This window comes from Pyrgilauda ruficollis, unplaced genomic scaffold (genome assembly GCF_017590135.1).
Source record: "Pyrgilauda ruficollis isolate IOZ18807 unplaced genomic scaffold, ASM1759013v1 scaffold35, whole genome shotgun sequence".
Taxonomy (NCBI): Eukaryota; Metazoa; Chordata; class Aves; order Passeriformes; family Passeridae; genus Pyrgilauda; species Pyrgilauda ruficollis.
Window position 1 is genome coordinate 3,300,749 of NW_024524934.1, and position 18,675 is coordinate 3,319,423.

General features: G+C 39.3%; 1 protein-coding gene across 1 annotated transcript; it reads right to left on the reverse strand.

Annotated features, from left to right (window-relative positions):
- Positions 1-436: 436 nt before the first annotated feature.
- Positions 437-10,149, reverse strand: BLOC1S5 (biogenesis of lysosomal organelles complex 1 subunit 5). The gene is made up of 5 exons (XM_041475426.1): positions 9,975-10,149; positions 8,699-8,781; positions 6,415-6,544; positions 4,753-4,811; positions 437-2,524 (listed from the first exon to the last, which is right to left on the reverse strand). The coding sequence occupies exons 1-5, from the start codon at positions 10,063-10,065 to the stop codon at positions 2,345-2,347; spliced, it is 543 nt and encodes a 180-aa protein (XP_041331360.1). The 5' UTR covers positions 10,066-10,149; the 3' UTR covers positions 437-2,344.
- Positions 10,150-18,675: the final 8,526 nt, after the last annotated feature.

Consider the following 18,675-nt stretch of genomic DNA (forward strand, 5'->3'; position numbering starts at 1 on the left):
ACAGACCATAGTCCCACTTTGATAAAAAAATTCTGAAGACAGAAATCTTTATCAGACAGACATACTGAGACAGTATTGGACACATCAGGTATTGGTTGAGATTTTTTTCTAAGCATTTGGACAGAAAAAAAGGTTTTCCTGCAAATGTTGACAAGCTGCTTCAAAGATGATTAAGCTTTTCCAAGCACCTACCAAGTGTATAATGCAAAAAAAAGGTGAAAGTTACCAAACAAAATGTTTTCAGGAACAGATATTTTTCATTTACTCCCCACAATGAAGAACATTGACCAAGAGGTAGACAGATTTTCAAGAAGTGTGTTTTCAAATGATCTCCAGCATAAAAGATTCTTCAGCATAAACCGTTCTGAAAGAGGAACACATTTTCAGTGTTAGTACTCATTAAGCTTTCAAAAAAATCAGGAGCACACATCCCAGGTTTTGGAAATACCACTTTATTTTCCAGTGAATATCCAAATGTAACACTTGCATCATTGCTTATGAACCATCAAATTGACGAAATACTAAAACCTACAGCTCCAGTGCACATTTAATTAGATATCTAAATCTTAATAAAAATTATCAGTGCAAAAATAAAAATTAATTCAGTATGCAGTTAAATGCATTTTGTTAGAAAGATATTTGGGCTTTGAGCACATACACATCAAATAATCTGGTAAGAGAAACCACTTCCAGTCTGTGCTCCAAACAAAACTATTCCATACCCAATTCTAAAGACAGGCAAGAAGTAATTTTTTCTTTTTAAATGAAGAGTCTGAGCTTAGTTACAACATTCATCATGGGTACACAAGCTGAGAAATATTACAGAAGTAACTCTCTATTCAGATAGGAGTTGTTCAAAAAAGAGGCTTTCCTATTTTTCATGTGTGGGATCCTTTTGAGACATCTATGTTTTTTTCCATTCAGAACAGAAAATTAACAACATTCCAGCGTGCCCCAGTGTTGGCAAATCCTCTTTTCAGTCCAGATACACAATGATGATTGATGAAGCTGTTGGGCCCACGGTAGCAGGCAGAGCAGCTTGGCAGGAATTCAGTGTTATTGAAAGAAATCTCAAATACTTATTCCATCTCCTCTCTAACTTTAATCACACTATCAACATGCTGCCAGGAATGGAGCCTTGAAACCAAGCCATAAACCTACACAAGCAACCCTTGTTGCCATATTACTGCTGCAATACAGGTAAAGCATAAATTCTGTTTATTTTTACCTGTTTCCATTCTACATTGGACACCAGCTAAATTATGGAAAGATATTTCCTGCACTAACGGTTAGCTTGCAGCAAATTTCATTAAGGTACTAAGTCTCATTTTCCTTGGTTAATGAACTGATTGAGTTAACTTCTACAGTTCCACTGCTGGTAACTGCAAGTTTGGGATAAAGGACAGCAGTGCAGGAGCGTATTTCACATACGCTGTAAAAGTTGGTAAGAAAGCAGATCAGTACTACAGGCATTTAACCACTAATCTGCTCATTTGTTATGCTGATAAAGAAACAAAAATCTTACCCCAATTGCTTCATAAAGCTCTGACAAGCCTATCCTAAGTAAACCAACAGCATGCCAAATATTTAAGGTAAAACTGTACTAGCTACAAAGCTAATACAAAGACTGATATGCTTCTCATGATCACTTTTTTAGCTTGTTTTGGCTTTGCTCAGAACAGTAAAAGAGATGCCTGAGACATTTACAGGGAGAAAAAAAGGGAATTGTTGACCAAGCTTACCTTACAATTTTTATGTTACCAAAAACCATTCAAATTGCAACTCTGCTTCATAATACTGAACATTCAGCCCAAAAGTTTGAATTACAATTGGATTAAAAATTCTGTTGAGATCTTTCACTGGTTAATCTTCAAAGTAAAATATTCCAAAAGACAAGTTTATTTTCTTGAAATCTACAAGCAGAATATAGCTTTCCCAGTGAATTCTCACCTAACTATGGCTGGAATCTATTAATCTACTTTTTGGGAAAGGGCTGTGGCTGCACACCAGGATAGCTGATATTACATTAGTCTCTGTTTTCCCAAATGATACGATAGTCTGCCGATGGGAGAGAACTCCAGTTTGCAACTCCCTGAGCTTGATGTAGCCACACAATTTTCAGTTCCACCTTCCAATAAACAAAGAAATACTGGCATTCCACCTGCCCTGAACCAAAAAAGCATAGATAGGCACTTAAGTTGAAAGTATGCAAATCTTTTCTTCCCATACCAAGCCCGTAGAGGATATTCTCCTTTTTTCTATCAGCTTCAGCTTTCCAAAAAAACCTCAATTTAAGTCAGAAGCAACTGAGCATGGCACAAATCCAGCATTCTTGAAAAAGGTCTTAGAAAGAAGCATATTTGGCCAGTTCCTTGTCCATCTCAGAATACTGCTCTTTGAGGCGCTCCATAGCTTTTCTGTGCTCTTCGTCCACCTCCGCACGTTTGTTCTGCTGCTCTTTCATGAACTCCTCCCAGTGAGCAATGCACTTCTCCTCACGAGCCATCACCTTGTCTGCCTGAAGCTGACAGGAGGAAAATAGGAAGCTTTTAACAATCATTTCCATAGTAAAACAGCGGGGTTAATGAGAGCTATATAGTGTTAAAGCATCTGGAAACTAGCAGGAAAACATACGGAAAGGGGAAGCTAAAAAGAAAACATTTATTTTTGTATAGCCAATCCAAAACAAGTGGTAAAATGTTTGCAATCCTATTAATATGATTGTATTAGCAATGATGCTATTTCTATAAAATACGATAACAGAGATATTAAATGTTTTGAAACTGGCAGCTAGTGTTTCTGCTTTAGCCAGCTAGCTCTCACTGTGATTAATGTCTTCCTTTAGAAATAAGTTATTTTTCCCCTCATATTTTCCTACTGCTTGGCTCCTGCTAAGTCTAATTCCATTCACTATCTTATCTTGAAAAAAAGAAAAGTCTAGATATCTAGAAAAAGAGATCATACACACCTCCAATGCACATGACAAAACACAATGTAATTCTGTGGACCGCTTGCAAGCTGTATTGACAGTCTGGTCCCCTTATATTACAAGTGCAGAAGCCAATATAAACCTCGGCAGTTGTTCTTCCATTTGCTCCATCACCCAGGAAAAGAGAGGATTAATCCTTCTTTTTTTAGCCCCTCTCCTTTTCAGTGTACCAGCAATGACTGTTTCTTACGTGTGGCATTTTTGTCACCTAAAGGCACTGGGAACCCATTTATGTATTCTTAAACACTCTCTCTCTGCTGCTCTTCAAGACCACACAGCACAGGCTAAATGCATGACCTTTTTCAGTGCAGCTTTTGATACACTTTAACAACATTATGCCAAGATGCATTTTGTTTGCACCCAATACAGTAACATCTCCTGACAAGATACACCAGTGCTTAGTCAAACTAACAGTTTGACAGGTACACACTACTTTGTATTCAACAAGTTTTGCAACATTGAACTTCGAAACATTTGAAACCTTTTGACACAATTACATATCACCTACCCAAACCTAACACTACTTTGTGCTAAAATCTCATTATTTCTTCAGAACACATAATTTCAGAACAGTAAGAAAAAGGTATATTCTCTTCAAGTGGCTGCACTACAATGACAACTTTTACTATATTTTTTAAAAAGTTACCTACATATTACTACTCCCATTTGGAAAGTTTCAAGCCAGAAAGTTGTACTATGCAAACTTTAAGAAATGCTATGAATCCTGAAAAAAAAAAAAAAAAGGGGGGAAACATACAGCTAATATTTTTTAAAAAAGAACAGTCACCATTCTTACTAAATGACTGTTCATTTTCTAAGTTATAAATTTCTTTATTAAAGTTTTACTTCAAACAAACAGTAGCAGAACTGTAAGAATTTCCTACCTCTCTATGAGTATCTACTCTAGTGTGAGACACAAGCAAACTCTGTCAGTGCTCAGACATGTGCTGTTTGCCCAGTACCAGTATTCAATTGCAAATGGACTGCCCATCTTCATCAGTTGCAAAAAAGGAAAGAAAAACATGACTATCAGCTTACATCCATGAATGCACAGCCTGTTTTGCTTGATGGCTATGGAAATATCTTTGGCTTTTCCTGAACTAAATTATAATCAACAGCATTTTGCAAGTAAAGAGATAACACAGGAATACAATAAAGAAGTAGGATTGGGAATACGTGAAACTAATTTCTTGTATAATTTTCCAGGTTTCAGATTCAGAGCACATGTATTTCAAATAAGCAAAGTGTAGCCAACTGAAAAGGTTCCAATGATTCGCATGTTCCTATAATATACCTCTTCATTAAATAACCCATCCACAAGTGAAAAAAAACACTTCCTTTTCAACAAGCAATATATATAATATGGTCAATGTTCTCAGCTAACTAGGAAAGATTTACATTTCCATTCTGGTAGGTTAGTAGATGTTTTTTGTTCCACAGAAAATAAGCTTTTTTTTATATTTAAGCTTTCCCTGTATGTGACAAATGTTATAGTCTGAGCTAGGAGGGAAAATAAAGCAAAGGAAATAAAAAAAATAGTTTCCATATATCAGGAGATTGTAGAAAGAGTTAGCCAGATCCATTAACTTTGCAGTGAGCAAAGTACAGAAGTACAGAAATCAACCCAAAAGAAGTTTCACTGCCAGTATATAAGGGATAGAAAAATATGTTTTTAAGTTTTGCTATACTGAAGGCAGACAAACTTGCTGTGAAGCACAAGACTCTCAGATCACAAAATAAATAAACATCCATCCATCCTTTACCTTTCTTGCTTCACACTCCTTCTCTTGGAGTCTATGGATCATAGCGTTGGCAGCTTGCACTGAAACAACAAATTGCAGTAGATCAGTCTGCTGCTGGAAATAAAAGAAATTTGCCAGAAAGGGATTTAGAAGATGCGAGGCTGTTGCAAGGTGAAGATTATATCCCACTGTGTCACTTAACTCTGCCCAAGAGCCACCTGTACTTGCAGAAAATGCTTTACACTTAGAAAAGTAAGCAGGCTTATTGCAGAGTTCAACCTCTGTATGTTCTAGAAGCCGAAGGCAGAAAGGCAGTGAGGTCCTCTTGTGCCCACGCTCTTAGTGTTGCTGATGAGCTGGAGTGCACTACTCAGCACCTCAGAAGACATCAAAACCCACTCTCAAGTCAGCAAGTAGAAGCAGGTGATCAAACTCTAACTCTTAAGTTAGTTGAGCTTTGTTTTTTTTTTTAAATTTTTTCCCAATCAGCTGTGTATAGACTCCACATGTACAACATTTTTATGCTCTTTAACATCTTTACGAGTCTCTTCTCTCCCAGACTAAGTCTGGGAAAACTTGTCAATGGAAATAGGAACTGTATTCTGATGCACTTCCCCCTCCCACCCCCACAACTTATTTAACACAGAATTAAATACACTAATTTCCCAAGCAGCAACTGGATGCAGTCCTGGACAACTGACTCAAGCTGCTGCTGCTCCAGAGGTCCCTTCCTACCTCAACTATTCTGGGATTCTACTACTGAAAATGTACTGCACAACTGGCCATGAGAAAGTCAGGGAACAGAACTGAAGGTTCACCCCAGTTCGATGGTATTAGGATGCCTTATAAGTTTCAACGTTTTCCTGCAATCCTTTTGGTGTGGAAAGCACCATCTACCATTTGCTATTCTGCATATGCCAGATGCCATATAAATAAGTTATAGGAAATTAAATGCTTATACCACATGCCACACAAATTGTAACAAAACCCACAGTGGCATGTTTCAACTGCATAAATTTGGCAGCTAAAGCTGTGTACCCACACTCACTTAGAATCTCTTTTGAAGAAGCCATCCTGCTAAATGAATAATGGAAAAAAAACACAATTTAAAAACTAGTATAAATTTCAAACATTCTTTTAAAATCTGAGCAGTAAAGAAATATATTAATAAGGATGAAACTAAGATTAGCATGCAATTACTATTACTTCACAATTTGTGACTGAATAATAATAACAAACTTCATAGCTATACAGCAGAAAGTCTTGTTTTAAGGGATTTAAGGGAGACAGTATTATGCACTCCTGTGGGAAAATTAAGAAACTTGAAGTTCACATCGCAACATGGTTGCAAAAAACCAGGAAACTGAAATTTTGTCCATGGCTTTAGTCAATATGGAACAGTTTCCAAGTGGGTAGGAAAAGAATGAGCTGAAACAGCTTCTACTTAAATCAACAAAAAACTTTAATGGAACCTTAACAAGAGCTGATTGGCTGGACTACTATATATCAAAAAACATCCCTGTTGTTTCCCTTTCAAAGTTGCACAGAAGTGAGAACAAAGCAGATAAAGAATAGAAAATTACACAAGAGTGGTAATTTTTTAAAGATCATATTTTGAATCCAAACTACTTAAATTACTCCTCAAAATGATGCATCAAGAGCAATAAGAAGCAACCTGCTTACATCTCTTGAAGGTTTCGCTCAAGTTGTCTTGCATTGCCTGCTCACACTTTGGAAGAACGCGCTCGTTTGTTTCAAAGATCGTATTTTTGAGATTTTCAAGTACTCGCAGTTCTCGGAGGCCACGTTTTTCCTGCCACAAAAATGAAAGAAAGTGAGTGGCTAGCAAGGGATTCCACTTCACAAATTAGAGATGGTTTCCCAGTAGATAAACTAATAGCTTTATCTCAAAGACTAGACCATTGTCTACTGAAGTGCTACTCTACTTATTTAACAACATAGATAAAATTGCCAAAAAAAGAGAGCAATGTTCCATTATTCTCATTAAAATACAAAAATCCTCTGAATGACCCCTCTGGCCCTTGTGAGAAAAGACAGTATTAACTATTTGCACACTGTGGGGAAAAATGTCCTGTTTTGTATAGATAATTTACAGCATCTCTGAAACAACAGACAGCAACAGAGCTTGAAAGCATTTCATTTTTATAACTCAGTTGGTTACTGAGAAATAGCATGTGATTCTGCTTGCTTGATGTCTGACCCTCCACATTTAGTGTGGCAGGAGGTGAAAACAATGCAAGAAAAATTGTTTTAACTGAAGTAAAGCAATGAAGCTGACTAAAAATTAATATAATACAGCTGACTAAAGCGGCAGCTCATCTAGATCACTACTCATCATGATTAATTACAAGTACAGCAAAATCTTGTTTAACTGTCTAAATTTACAAAATAATCTATTTTTCTGAAGCCACAGCACTATTCCCACTCTGAATTTCACCAGCATTTTACTTTAGATAAAAACTCTACATAAAACAAAAAATACTCTATCACATGAAGTGGGACAGGGATCACCACACCCATTTTGTAACTTCAGAAACAGAGGCATGGACAAGCAAAACTCCTTAATTAAACAGGCTCCAGATTTCCTGAATGCAAATCTCCATTCCTTGCACACTAGGTGCTAATCATTGAAAAAATAAGCACATATCTCAAAGTTAGAAACAAGTGGGATTTTTGGGTGCTGGTGGTCCTAAGCCCACTTAAAAGAAATTCTGAATTGCAAAAATTTAAACAATCCTCCACTTTGCTATTTCCCCCCCATAAACGTATAAACCAGTAACTAAATTTCAATAAAAGACCTAAGAGTATATTAAATTTGTCTCAGAAACAGAACAAGACTTCAGGCGAAACAAGACAAATACATGAATTATCAACCTAAAGATATGAGTTCTAATTTTGTCCATGAGTTCAATATTTTCCTTCCTGTGGAATGACATTTAAAACTACTTACTGTATCCTACAGCTTAGTTAAGGAAAGCAGAGAAAATAAATAATTTCTTATGACTCTCAAGTCCATATGACACAGATCTGATGAGAGTTTATTTCATATCCATATTTTGCTAAACCAGCAGAGACAAAATAGACCTGCTTGAAATATAAGCTACAATCTAGGTTATGAGGGGCTGAGGGCAAAAGACATTTTAATGTCATTACAATCAGTTCTGCATACTGAAATTTTGAGGTGTAGCTGCATTTTCAGTGACATTTTTTAATTCCACGTTCTGTAAGAAAGAAAATCTATACAGCCTGTTGCTGGCATAGGATTCAAATTTTCTAAACTTTTGCTGCCATCTTGTGGAAACCAAATTATACTTTCCAGGCTAAGCTGTACATAAACACTTCTAGACATTCAGTACTTTAGCCTAACTTGCAGCCAACCAAATAACAGTTAATCAATTTTTAATGATTTTATTACTTTGCACAAAGCGTTCCTCTTCTTTTCCAGTAGTATAAGTGTCTCTTGTGTAATGAAAATTTAAAACCAAAAAAACACCCCAAAAACAAACAAACAAAGAAAAACCTGTGCTAGCTGAATCCAGCTGAGGCATAAAGTAGCTTCTCAAAGAGATGTAAACCCACACTGGCCAACAATACTTTCCTTGAACCAACTGGATTTCTTTAAATGTTAGGACTACATTATTCTCCTACATCAATATTCTTGCCAGTCTTGTGCAGAAAAAAAAAAACCAAAAAAAAAAAACCAAAAAACCAACAAAAAAACCAACCTAAAAAAACCATATATTCTTTTCAAAAGTTTTAAAAGAAAAAGACCTAAATTACTGCCTTGTTTGCTAAAGATGCAGACATATATTATAGGTGTGTTATTTTTGGAAAAAAAAATCCATGTCAAGCCCTTTTGAAGAAAGTTGTGTACCTACTATGATATCTATAAGGATGCTAAAGCTGTTCAGACCCTGCCAGCATCCAATAAGATACAAATACTTACTTCAAATTCTTTAACAAAGTAACGTATTTCTCCCTGAATTACTGGTCGGTGATCCAGCAGTCTTGAATAGACTTCCCCAACATCTAGGAGGTTAATGAAAGACAGAATTTTAGTTTTTCTCTCACTCTCACACCAGGCAACACAACACAGGCAGCACACTGTACCTCAGTGTGAGGAAGGCCTATTGCTCACCAAGTACATGCAAAAGAGCACCAGAACAGAATTTGTAGGGTGACCTATGTATCCAGCAAACGCCTAGTTTAGATGAAACACAATAAACCAGTATTCCAGATACCAAACACACCTTTCTGTGAAGGTGAACGCTCTCCTCTGTGGCTCAGCACCCTTTGTCTCAATCCTCTTTCTCTTCAGTACAGCTTCCATATCTGATTTTTAGTGCTGGTAAAAGACCAGAGCTAAACACTGCCGCTTAACAGAGATCCACAGAGTACGTGTGGGAGTCTCCAGCAGTAAGAGACAGGAGGAATCCTCACTACAAAGGAAAACTGTCAGCATTTTCTTGTATTCTAGGGCCAGACTTGAAACTGAGTCTTGGGAAAGAGTGTTTGCTATTTAAATATATGTGGAGAAACAGGCTTGCCTGTCACAAAGAAAAAGCCTGCTGAATGGAAAAGCACTGTGAGAGCATAGCAAATACTGTTTCAAGAAATATACAATGTAGTCCCAAAAAAAGACTAAGGTACTGCCATCTAAAGGATGCATTCTCCTGCCTCAGCTGATGGACCTGCCCTGTGGCTCTACTGTACGCACCTGTGTTTGTTCAACACCCTGAATCCCTCCATGTTCAAAACAGTGCAGAATGATTATTTACAAATTGGGGAAAGTCATGACTGCAGTAAATAATGCATGGGCTGAGCCACTACCCAGTCCAAATGCTTCTGAGCATGGATTAACCCGACAAAACTTGGGTGAACAAGACCAAAAGTAAGCACTTCCCAGGAAACTCCATGCCCGTGGCAAGGGCCTCGGTGGCCGACTCGGTTCCCCGAAAAAAAGCCAAAGAGACACCCTGGTTCCCAGTTCTGACAGGCAGAGCCAGCTCAGCCTGCCAGGTGTCCAGCTTTAAACCTCAGCACACGCCGCCGGACCCCGGAGGGCAGGAGGGCGCTGGAATCCCGGAGAGAGCTGGACGGGTCCTGGGAGGTCCCGGGACACCGCGGCCGCTCCCGGGGCCCCCGGGCCGCCTCTCCGCCGCTGCCGCGGGGTTACACAGCGGGCCCGGCCCCTCCGGAGGCCCGCGCCGCTCCCTCCTTACCCTTTATGATGGGCTGGATCGGGGACCCGGCGGCCGGAGAGTCCCGTCTCCTGTCGCCGCGGGCGGGGGACGCGGGGCCGGCCCCGCTCATGGCGCTCGGCGGCGCCAGGCAGCGCAGCGCAGCCCGGGCCGCCCCGGCCGCTGCCCGGCCTCCCTCCCGCCGAGCTTGCGCCGGGCCCGCTGCCGCGCCGTGAGATCATCGCGCCGCGACGGCCGCGGGGGCCGCCCCCAAGGAGCCCCGAGCCCGCCCACACCCGCGGGCGGGGACGGCTCCTGTGCGGGAGAGACGCGCACGGCTCCGGAGAAGGGGCTGGAGGCATGTCCTGTGAGGAGCGCCTTCAGGGAGCTGCGGGTGTGTAGCGTGAGGCGGAGGAGGCTGAGAGAGACCTTACTGCTGTCCACAAACGCCTGAAAGGATTTATTAAAAAATAAATGTGTTATACTGATTTATTTAAAAAAAAATATGGATATTGATCTAATACCGATATCCAACTGTGACGGACAAAGACTCTCTAACAGTTTAAAGTTAGAAAGTGTATGCTCATGGCGAGGCCGGGCAGCGTGTGGGATAGCTCCCAAATACACACCGCAATTTGCAGGTGATTACAGAGTCCTTTTATCTATGCAAGTGTTGAATACCCAAAATACAAATACATATTCAAAATTTTGGTACAAGCCATTCCCCGCTTCGTGTGCTAATTAGTTCAAAAGCTATGAAGCATGTGTAGTTTGTTCCTTGAAATGGGTCGGTGGTCCCTTTCATGGGGAGGGGTCCCAAAATGAGGAAGTAACTGAAGTCTTCCTCGTTCTGACCTTTCTACATTTTCAATGCAAATATGACAAGTGAAGACCTTACTGCTGTCCACAAACGCCTGAAAGGATTTATTAAAAAATAAATGTATTATACTGATTTATTTTTTAAAAAAAATGGATATTGATCTAATACCGATATCCAACTGTGACGGACAAAGACTCTCTAACAGTTTAAAGTTAGAAAGTGTATGCTCATGGCGAGGCCGGGCAGCGTGTGGGATAGCTCCCAAATACACACCGCAATTTGCAGGTGATTACAGAGTCCTTTTATCTATGCAAGTGTTGAATACCCAAAATACAAATACATATTCAAAATTTTGGTACAAGCCATTCCCCGCTTCGTGTGCTAATTAGTTCAAAAGCTATGAAGCATGTGTAGTTTGTTCCTTGAAATGGGTCGGTGGTCCCTTTCATGGGGAGGGGTCCCAAAATGAGGAAGTAACTGAAGTCTTCCTCGTTCTGACCTTTCTACATTTTCAATGCAAATATGACAAGTGAAGCCTTGGTAGAACTCCCATTCCCTGTCTTCAATTGGTTTCAGAACAGAGGAGGCCCACAATTGTCTCATGTTCCTAAAAGCTATTTATCAGTTTCTATATTCTTCATTATAAACCCAGCTAACCAAACATTGTGTTGACAAGCAATTAATTATTAGTTAACTACTAACTCTTAACTTCATCAAGGCCTACCTATTTATTTTAATTAACTCCAATAAGGCTTAATTCTAACTAAAATCTTAGCTCCTCTAAAATTTCTAAATACCTTAAAGTTTATGTTTCATAACCAGGTGGGGTCGGTCTCTTCTCCCAGGTAACCAGTGACAGGAGAGGAGGACATGGCCTCAGGGTGTGTCAGGGAATGTTCAGGTTGGACATCAGGAGGAATTTCTCCACAGAAAGGCTGATTAGATTGGACACTGCCATGGGCTGCCCTGGGAGGTGGTGGAGTCACCATTCGTGGAGGTGTTTAAGGAAATACTGGACATGGTGCTTGGTCTAATTGGCATGGTGGTGTTTAGTCATAGGTAGGATCTGATGATCTCAGAGGTTTTTTCCAATCTAGTTGATTCTCTGATTCAGTAATTATAGTAAGAGACATACATTAATCCACCCGGCTTCTAGGTGCAGCAAACGTGAATAACAACTGCTGGACACGCAGGCTACAAATAAGCCAACATAAAGAAATTAAAAAGAGCAGCAGTCTCTTTTTCCAACTATAAAAAAAAAAAAAAAAAGCACAAATTACATAAAATCCCTGTACATTTTTGAAAAAATCCATTTCAGAGTAGAAGAGAGGCTCTCAGTATGAGAAACACATGGAGCTCCTGGAGGAGGTCCAGTGGAGAGCTACAAAACTGATTAGGGGACTGGAGCATTTCTTACAATGAACGGCTGAGGGAACTGGGCTTGTTCAGCCCTGAGAAGAAACACCTGAGAGGGAACCTTATCAATTTCTATCAGTATCTGAATGGAGGGTAACAAGAAAATGGAGCCAGGCTCTTCTTGGTGGTGCCAAGCAAGAGGACAAGAGGCAATGGACAGAAACTGATGCACAGGAAATGCCTGGATAAGAGGAAGGAGTTCTTTACTGTGCAGGTGACTGAGCACTGGAACAGATTGTCCAGAGAGGTTGTGGAGTCTCCCCCCCTGGAGATACTTAAGTGCCTTCTGGATGCAATCCTGTACCAAGTGCTCTGGGATGACCCTGCTTGAGCAGGGAGGTTGGACCAGATGAACCACCGAGGTCCCTTCCAACCTGACCCATCCTGTGATTCTGTGAGAGCATTAGGATATTTTCAATATACTTCCCCTCCCTCTCAGCCACTTAGAAATTACAGTATATTAACTTGTGTTTGTGACATTTTTCTTCCTGCTACTCAATAATTTCTAGAACAGGTTGATTCTATTTAGGCCATCACATCAAGTTTGTTTCTTCTTTTACACACTTCTTAAAAAAAAAAAAATAAAATCTGCAATACATACCACACTTCTCAATGTCATTGTATGGTCAATGAAGAATAAACTGGACCAAAATTCTGCTATAGCTACTGCAGCCTTCAGTGTCCTGAAGGCATCCTTCCTACCTGGAATACCAGAAAGGTGCCAGTTTAGCTGGAACAATTACTAGTTTATTAGCAGAAAAGAGGAGTAGTATGTACTCTTTGTTAGAAATTAGTTCTACCCATATTCTACTCCGCATAGCTTTTGTAAGTGGGAGCAATTGTGTGGCTCAGGAACAAGGGGGACTTTTTAAAAGCTGTTTGAACTGACACAAAAAATGATTCTATTATTAAATCCTGTGCCACATCATAAAAGCTTGAAAACTGCTCATGGAAATTACTATATGGGGTTTTTTTGATAATGTCTATAATCTTCTAAACTCAGGCTTAAAAATGAGTTAATTGGTTTTGTTGAAACAATCTCCCCCAAAATCAGGCCAAATATAGCTGGAACCTGTCTAAATCATAAAATGATTCTTACACTGGGAAGTGTTCAATACTTCAACTAACATTATTATTAAATTTAGCATGAGTACATAATGTCAAATAGTTTTTCACTCCTTCATTGTTACATAGTCTGTAAGTATTACATTAATTATGCAATTAGTAAATATAAGAATTACTTCAAAATAGTTCCCTTCTACATTATCTATTTCCTGAAAGTGACCAGCTGTTGCAACCTGTGAATTAGTATTTTTCCACCTGAATCCAAAACATGTAAGCATTTGACAATCACCAGTAAATTATAGTCATGCTCATATATTAATAATATCTGCAGGATATTCCAGCTGGCTTAATCATCACTATTAATTTGGGCTAGAATTGTACAAATCTTAATTTTACCCTTTCCAGCTTAGCTGCCATCCTTTCATAGCCTCTCAGACAAATTATTTGCCCCTCGAAGCCCTATGCTCCAGCTTTTTATTTGTTAAGAAGGAAATCCTGTAGTTAAGCAGCTTTGTAACTACTGCATTTCTAGGAAAGATTTTTTTACATCATGACTAATGTCAGGTTCAGAATTATGGGTCTGCAACAAGAGCAAATCCTGTGACAGATAGTTGCATTGGTTTCTAGGACTACTGTTCTGAAACCATTCCTCCTTTGTTTGAATAATGTTTTTTGCTTTTTTTCTTTTCTTTTTTTTTTAAGAATATGCTATTTGTTGTATTTATGCCTGGTTTTGTTTTTTGTTCCCCTGCTTACTCTCATTGCCCAGTCAAGCTTATTTTCAAAACATATTTTAAAGAAATTAAGGAGGACTTAAAGAGGTGATGGCTATAAAAAGACAATACTTGTGGAGCCCCTAACCTGTCAGTTTGTAGAAAGTAGTCATCAAGTCACAAAAATATGGAAATAGCTATGGCTTGCAGCATGAAAATCAACATATGTAGTCATCATGTATTTTTTTGGAAGATAGGCTAAACAACCTCTGTCATTTTTGCCGTGCAATGGAACCCGCTTTCTCTTTTAGGGATCACCCTGCCACTTCCCATTAGCATTAGCAGCACTCTGAATTGCAGAATCTTCAGATGAACGTGCCGAGTCCTGTCATTTCCCCCACAGGCTGTCTGGCGATGATAATCCATGAAAGGATTATTTCATCCAAGTGGCGGTGTCCGAGTCAAATGCCGGCAACAGGCAGGAAAACCCAAACCTGTTGAGGCAGACATCTGCCCAGATGGGAGGAATCGGAGTGACGGCCCTTAAGAGGGCGAGGCGGGCGACATACTTTGTGCCAGCAGAATAAGTCCATGGGCTGCACCCGTGATGGGAGAGCAGGACCACGATCGTGATGGCTGGAAGTTTGCGGGCTGCGATGCCGATGCTGGCCGAAGCAGGCCCCGGGCTGCGCTCTTTGGAGGAGTGCCTTGTCACATTAGCCGGGCGGCCACTGTGTTTGATGCTCAACCTGGACAGACAGGCCTGCCAGGCAGAAATTGCTCAGGCAGATGATGCTGGGGAGGACAAAAATTATCCAGCGCAAGACTGAGAAGACAGATGACACCCAGCAGGAACAGCAAGCCAAATCTGCAGAATCCACAATGCAGCTGGCTAGCCCGGGGCTACCTGCCTCTTTGAAGAGGAATAGACATCACCTACGAGCTGTCAAATTAGATCACCAGCCTGAAAATGCTGAAAGAGATCTAGTTCTTCCAACGGAGAAGGGAAAGTTTAATGGATGAAAATCTTCCTAAAGGGGCCAAGGTAGGGTGGGAGGGGAAAGGGGAATCCTTCAGATGCAGCAACAATGAAAAATTAATCACCTCCTGCCTGCCTGCAGAGTGAGAGATGGGATGTGTGCTGTTCTGTGGCAGCCACGCCAGCTGTAGTCACTACCAGCATGGAAAATAAAGGCCACGCCTGCAGGAACAGAGCAGCAACAAGTAATGCTTGCTACAAAATCGATCCCCCTTTCCAAATCTGTGATATCTTTATGTTGCCCTGGAGCTGGGCTCTGAGGTATGATACATCTCACATTCAAGACATGCAGCAGTGGGTTACAAAAGCCCAGTCTGAATCTGAAATCTCAGCAAAGCAAAAGGTGCATGATAGCATTTCCCCTTTAATTTCTTTGCAATACAATTCCAGCACAAAGAAAATGTGTGTAATTGAAGTAAATTTTTATAAATAAATAGAAAAAAATATTAAGATTACCAAGTCAGTAAGCATGTGCTCAGGTGTATGGTGAATATGAAACCTGGCATTTCCATCAAGGACAGCAGCAGCATCATCCTATTATAGATGCAAAGAAGAAACACTGCTCTTAGGGGGAAAATATTAAATGTAGCAATCCATTAAGCAGCTGCATCATTGCAATTACACTTTGAAGTTAAAGACTGTGAAGCACACCAAAGATTAAAAGTGGTGATAAGATTAAAAACCAAAAGAGGAAAAAAATCAAATAGGCCTACTGATCCCTCTTTCTAGCCAAAAAAAAAAAAAAAAAGAAAAAAAAAAAAAAGAAAAAAAAATCACAAGGTTCTGTACATACATACAATTGTAAAATCAATTCGTGGCCACACCAAGCAAATCTACTTGAAAAATCTATTCCCAGCTTCAACATTCACGTAGCAGACAAACCATAAATCACCTGCAGAGATGCAAATAAGATGCTAGCAGATCAGAAAGAATATGAACCAGACTTCTGAATAGAAGAGTTTACACTGGATTTCTTAACGATTTTATAGTTCTAGCTATTCCTTTATTTTTGTTTCTCTCAGCTAATCGCTTTTTAAGTACTTTGTCCTCTTCCAAATCAACATCCGTCTTTTGATCATCTATTGTTTTTTTTAACCAAGCAGAAAATAAGAGATAGCCAAGTTCTACTGCTCTTTCATCTGTAATGTTACCTGGGTGTATTTCACAGAGAAAACCACTTCTAAGACACATTTTAATATAAAATAATGAATATAAATGAATGTCTTATTTGAATTGCAAAGTACATCTACATTAAATCTTACTTAAAGAGTCTCAGCTCCCTGCGAGTAACCCAGGATCCACACCCACACTGAAGGGTCCAGATTAATCTTCCATTGGCTATAATTGAAATTAATGTGTATTTGTGTGAGAGTGAAACAAAGTGAAGTTATAGAATTATTTTATCAAGATACTCCAAAGCAGTAACACCTATTGGGAAGTCCAAGGTGCACCTCACCTTAAAAATCAGCTCCCCATTTTGAGGCCTATGTGCTTCCAAAGATTCAGCCAGTAGCATGAAATTCCTGAGAGAAGGTCTACTTTAGTTTACAAATGTTTTGAAGAGGGCTGGATAGACCATAGAGAAGGAATACAAGATAAAAAAGATTAAAAATATGTGAAAATACCACCTCTTGCAGGCAAACAGCTAAGGCGTTTGCTAGGAGATTTCACTGGTTAAAGTTACACTTTCTACAAAAAGAATCTTGGGAAATTCAATGGGTGCAAACAAGCAAGTACTTACTGTGGGTGAGGTGAAGAAAGGTAACAAAAGTGGCTGGACTGGACTCTTTCAAGCGTGAACCAGAAGTGATACCTTCTAATTCATTTTCTGTGTGAAACACTGACACCAGCCTGGAAGGTAAATCACTCATGACCAGAAACACGACAGAAACTATGTTACACATTTAAACTATCATAAATAATTTCTTTAGTTTTGCTGTCGAAAAGCCTTCACTTCGGTTCCATTTGAATGGTCTTCTTAGTCCCCATGTCTAAACTGGAACTATTTTTTGTTTGTTTAGTGTAATCTTTCCAAATTTCTCATTCCGGCTCACTCTTTCCCAATCCTGTATTAAACCTGGATTCTTCTATAAAATCACTTTTTCCCAGTTACAAGTCTTAGAGCAAGAAACACCCCTAGAGACTTCAGAAGTCAAACTGAGCCCTCACTTAAAAATGAAGTTACATACACAAAGACAACTAAAAATTATCAGCACATTTTTAACATATCTTATGTAATACTTGAACACCAGTTTCAACCTGTTTGGTCTAAAGCAGTCATCCTGGCATCAAGGGGAAAAAGACAAAGTGCTAAGTGTAGGATTTCACTGAACACTTACAATTATCATATTTATTTCACTGTTGAATTCTTCTGTTGCTGAAAGGTTGTCATGCAGCACTATCTCACCATATGGCAACACACTCAAGTCCCAGGGGCACATACTTATAAGACCATAACATGTCAGGCCCCTTGAATAAATTAGAACAATTATGCAAAATAATAATACTGCAATGATGAGATATATTAACAAATGAAAGTGGTGCTGTTCATGAAATGCTGTGAAAATAAATTCCACACATCACTGTGGTCATCATCATCAAAATGCAAAGCAACGAAAGTAAAACATCACAGTGCCCTTCAGCAACTGGAGTTTTAAGAACGGAGAAAGGACTTGCAAGGGAGCAAAGTCTCTTTCACTAATGTTCAGTGAAAGTACAATAAAATATTACAGAAAGAGGAAGTAGCTTTAAAAGCAGCTGAACATTTAACCATGCAAACCCTTTACCCAGACCATCAATGTTAATTTGAGAGCTCCCACTACAATTCCCATCTTTTAAAATTATGAAGCATTGTTGTAAAATATGTACCTCATACAGTCTCAGACCAACTCAGACAGAACTGTGTGATTTTTTCAGAAGTATTCTTACAGATTTATTTGTCCTTGATCAAAAGGCATTAGATAGAAAGGGGGAGAGGTAAGACAAATCAATACCATCTGGTTTTCCCAGTCATCTCTCTAAAGGCAAAGTCTCAATTCATCCTTCTTTGCTTTTAACCCTCTATCCCCTAAAGTTTCTCCAAGCAGGGGAAAGAAAATTTAATTATGCTCAAGCTACTATACAATAATGACCAAATGCCTTTTAGATAATAGAGAGTTAAGTATTACTAATCCACTTCTAAACATTTCATCTTTCTACTAGGTGAACTTTTTTTAAACATTTCAGCAGCAAGTAACACTTTTGTTCTACACCAGAGAAAATAAAACTGGCACAAGAGGCTAGGGGATACTGCAGCAGTAGCATGTGCCAGCCTGAGAAATCCCAGTACTTGCAAACAGCAGCTGTTTGGGATTTAAAAAAATATGACATTTTGTAGCATCACCTCTACAACAACCTAACTGAAAAGATGACAGTATTGTTCCCAGCAACATTTAGCTCTGGCTCAGTTTCAGCGTTCTCAGCTGTAATGTAAGCTATTTTCATGGATGAAGGCTTGCACATTCACTTTAAAGAACCTAAATCATTCTCACTTGCAAAAGCATCAACAAAAACAATAAATCCATAAGATGGATGTGAAACTTCCCTAAACCCTGACTAAATGCACTGATGATTCACACCCATGCTCCCCTTCTGAAACAGAAAATGGTTCATTTTAGCAGAATTTAGCAGAAATGCAGGTATTTTTATAAG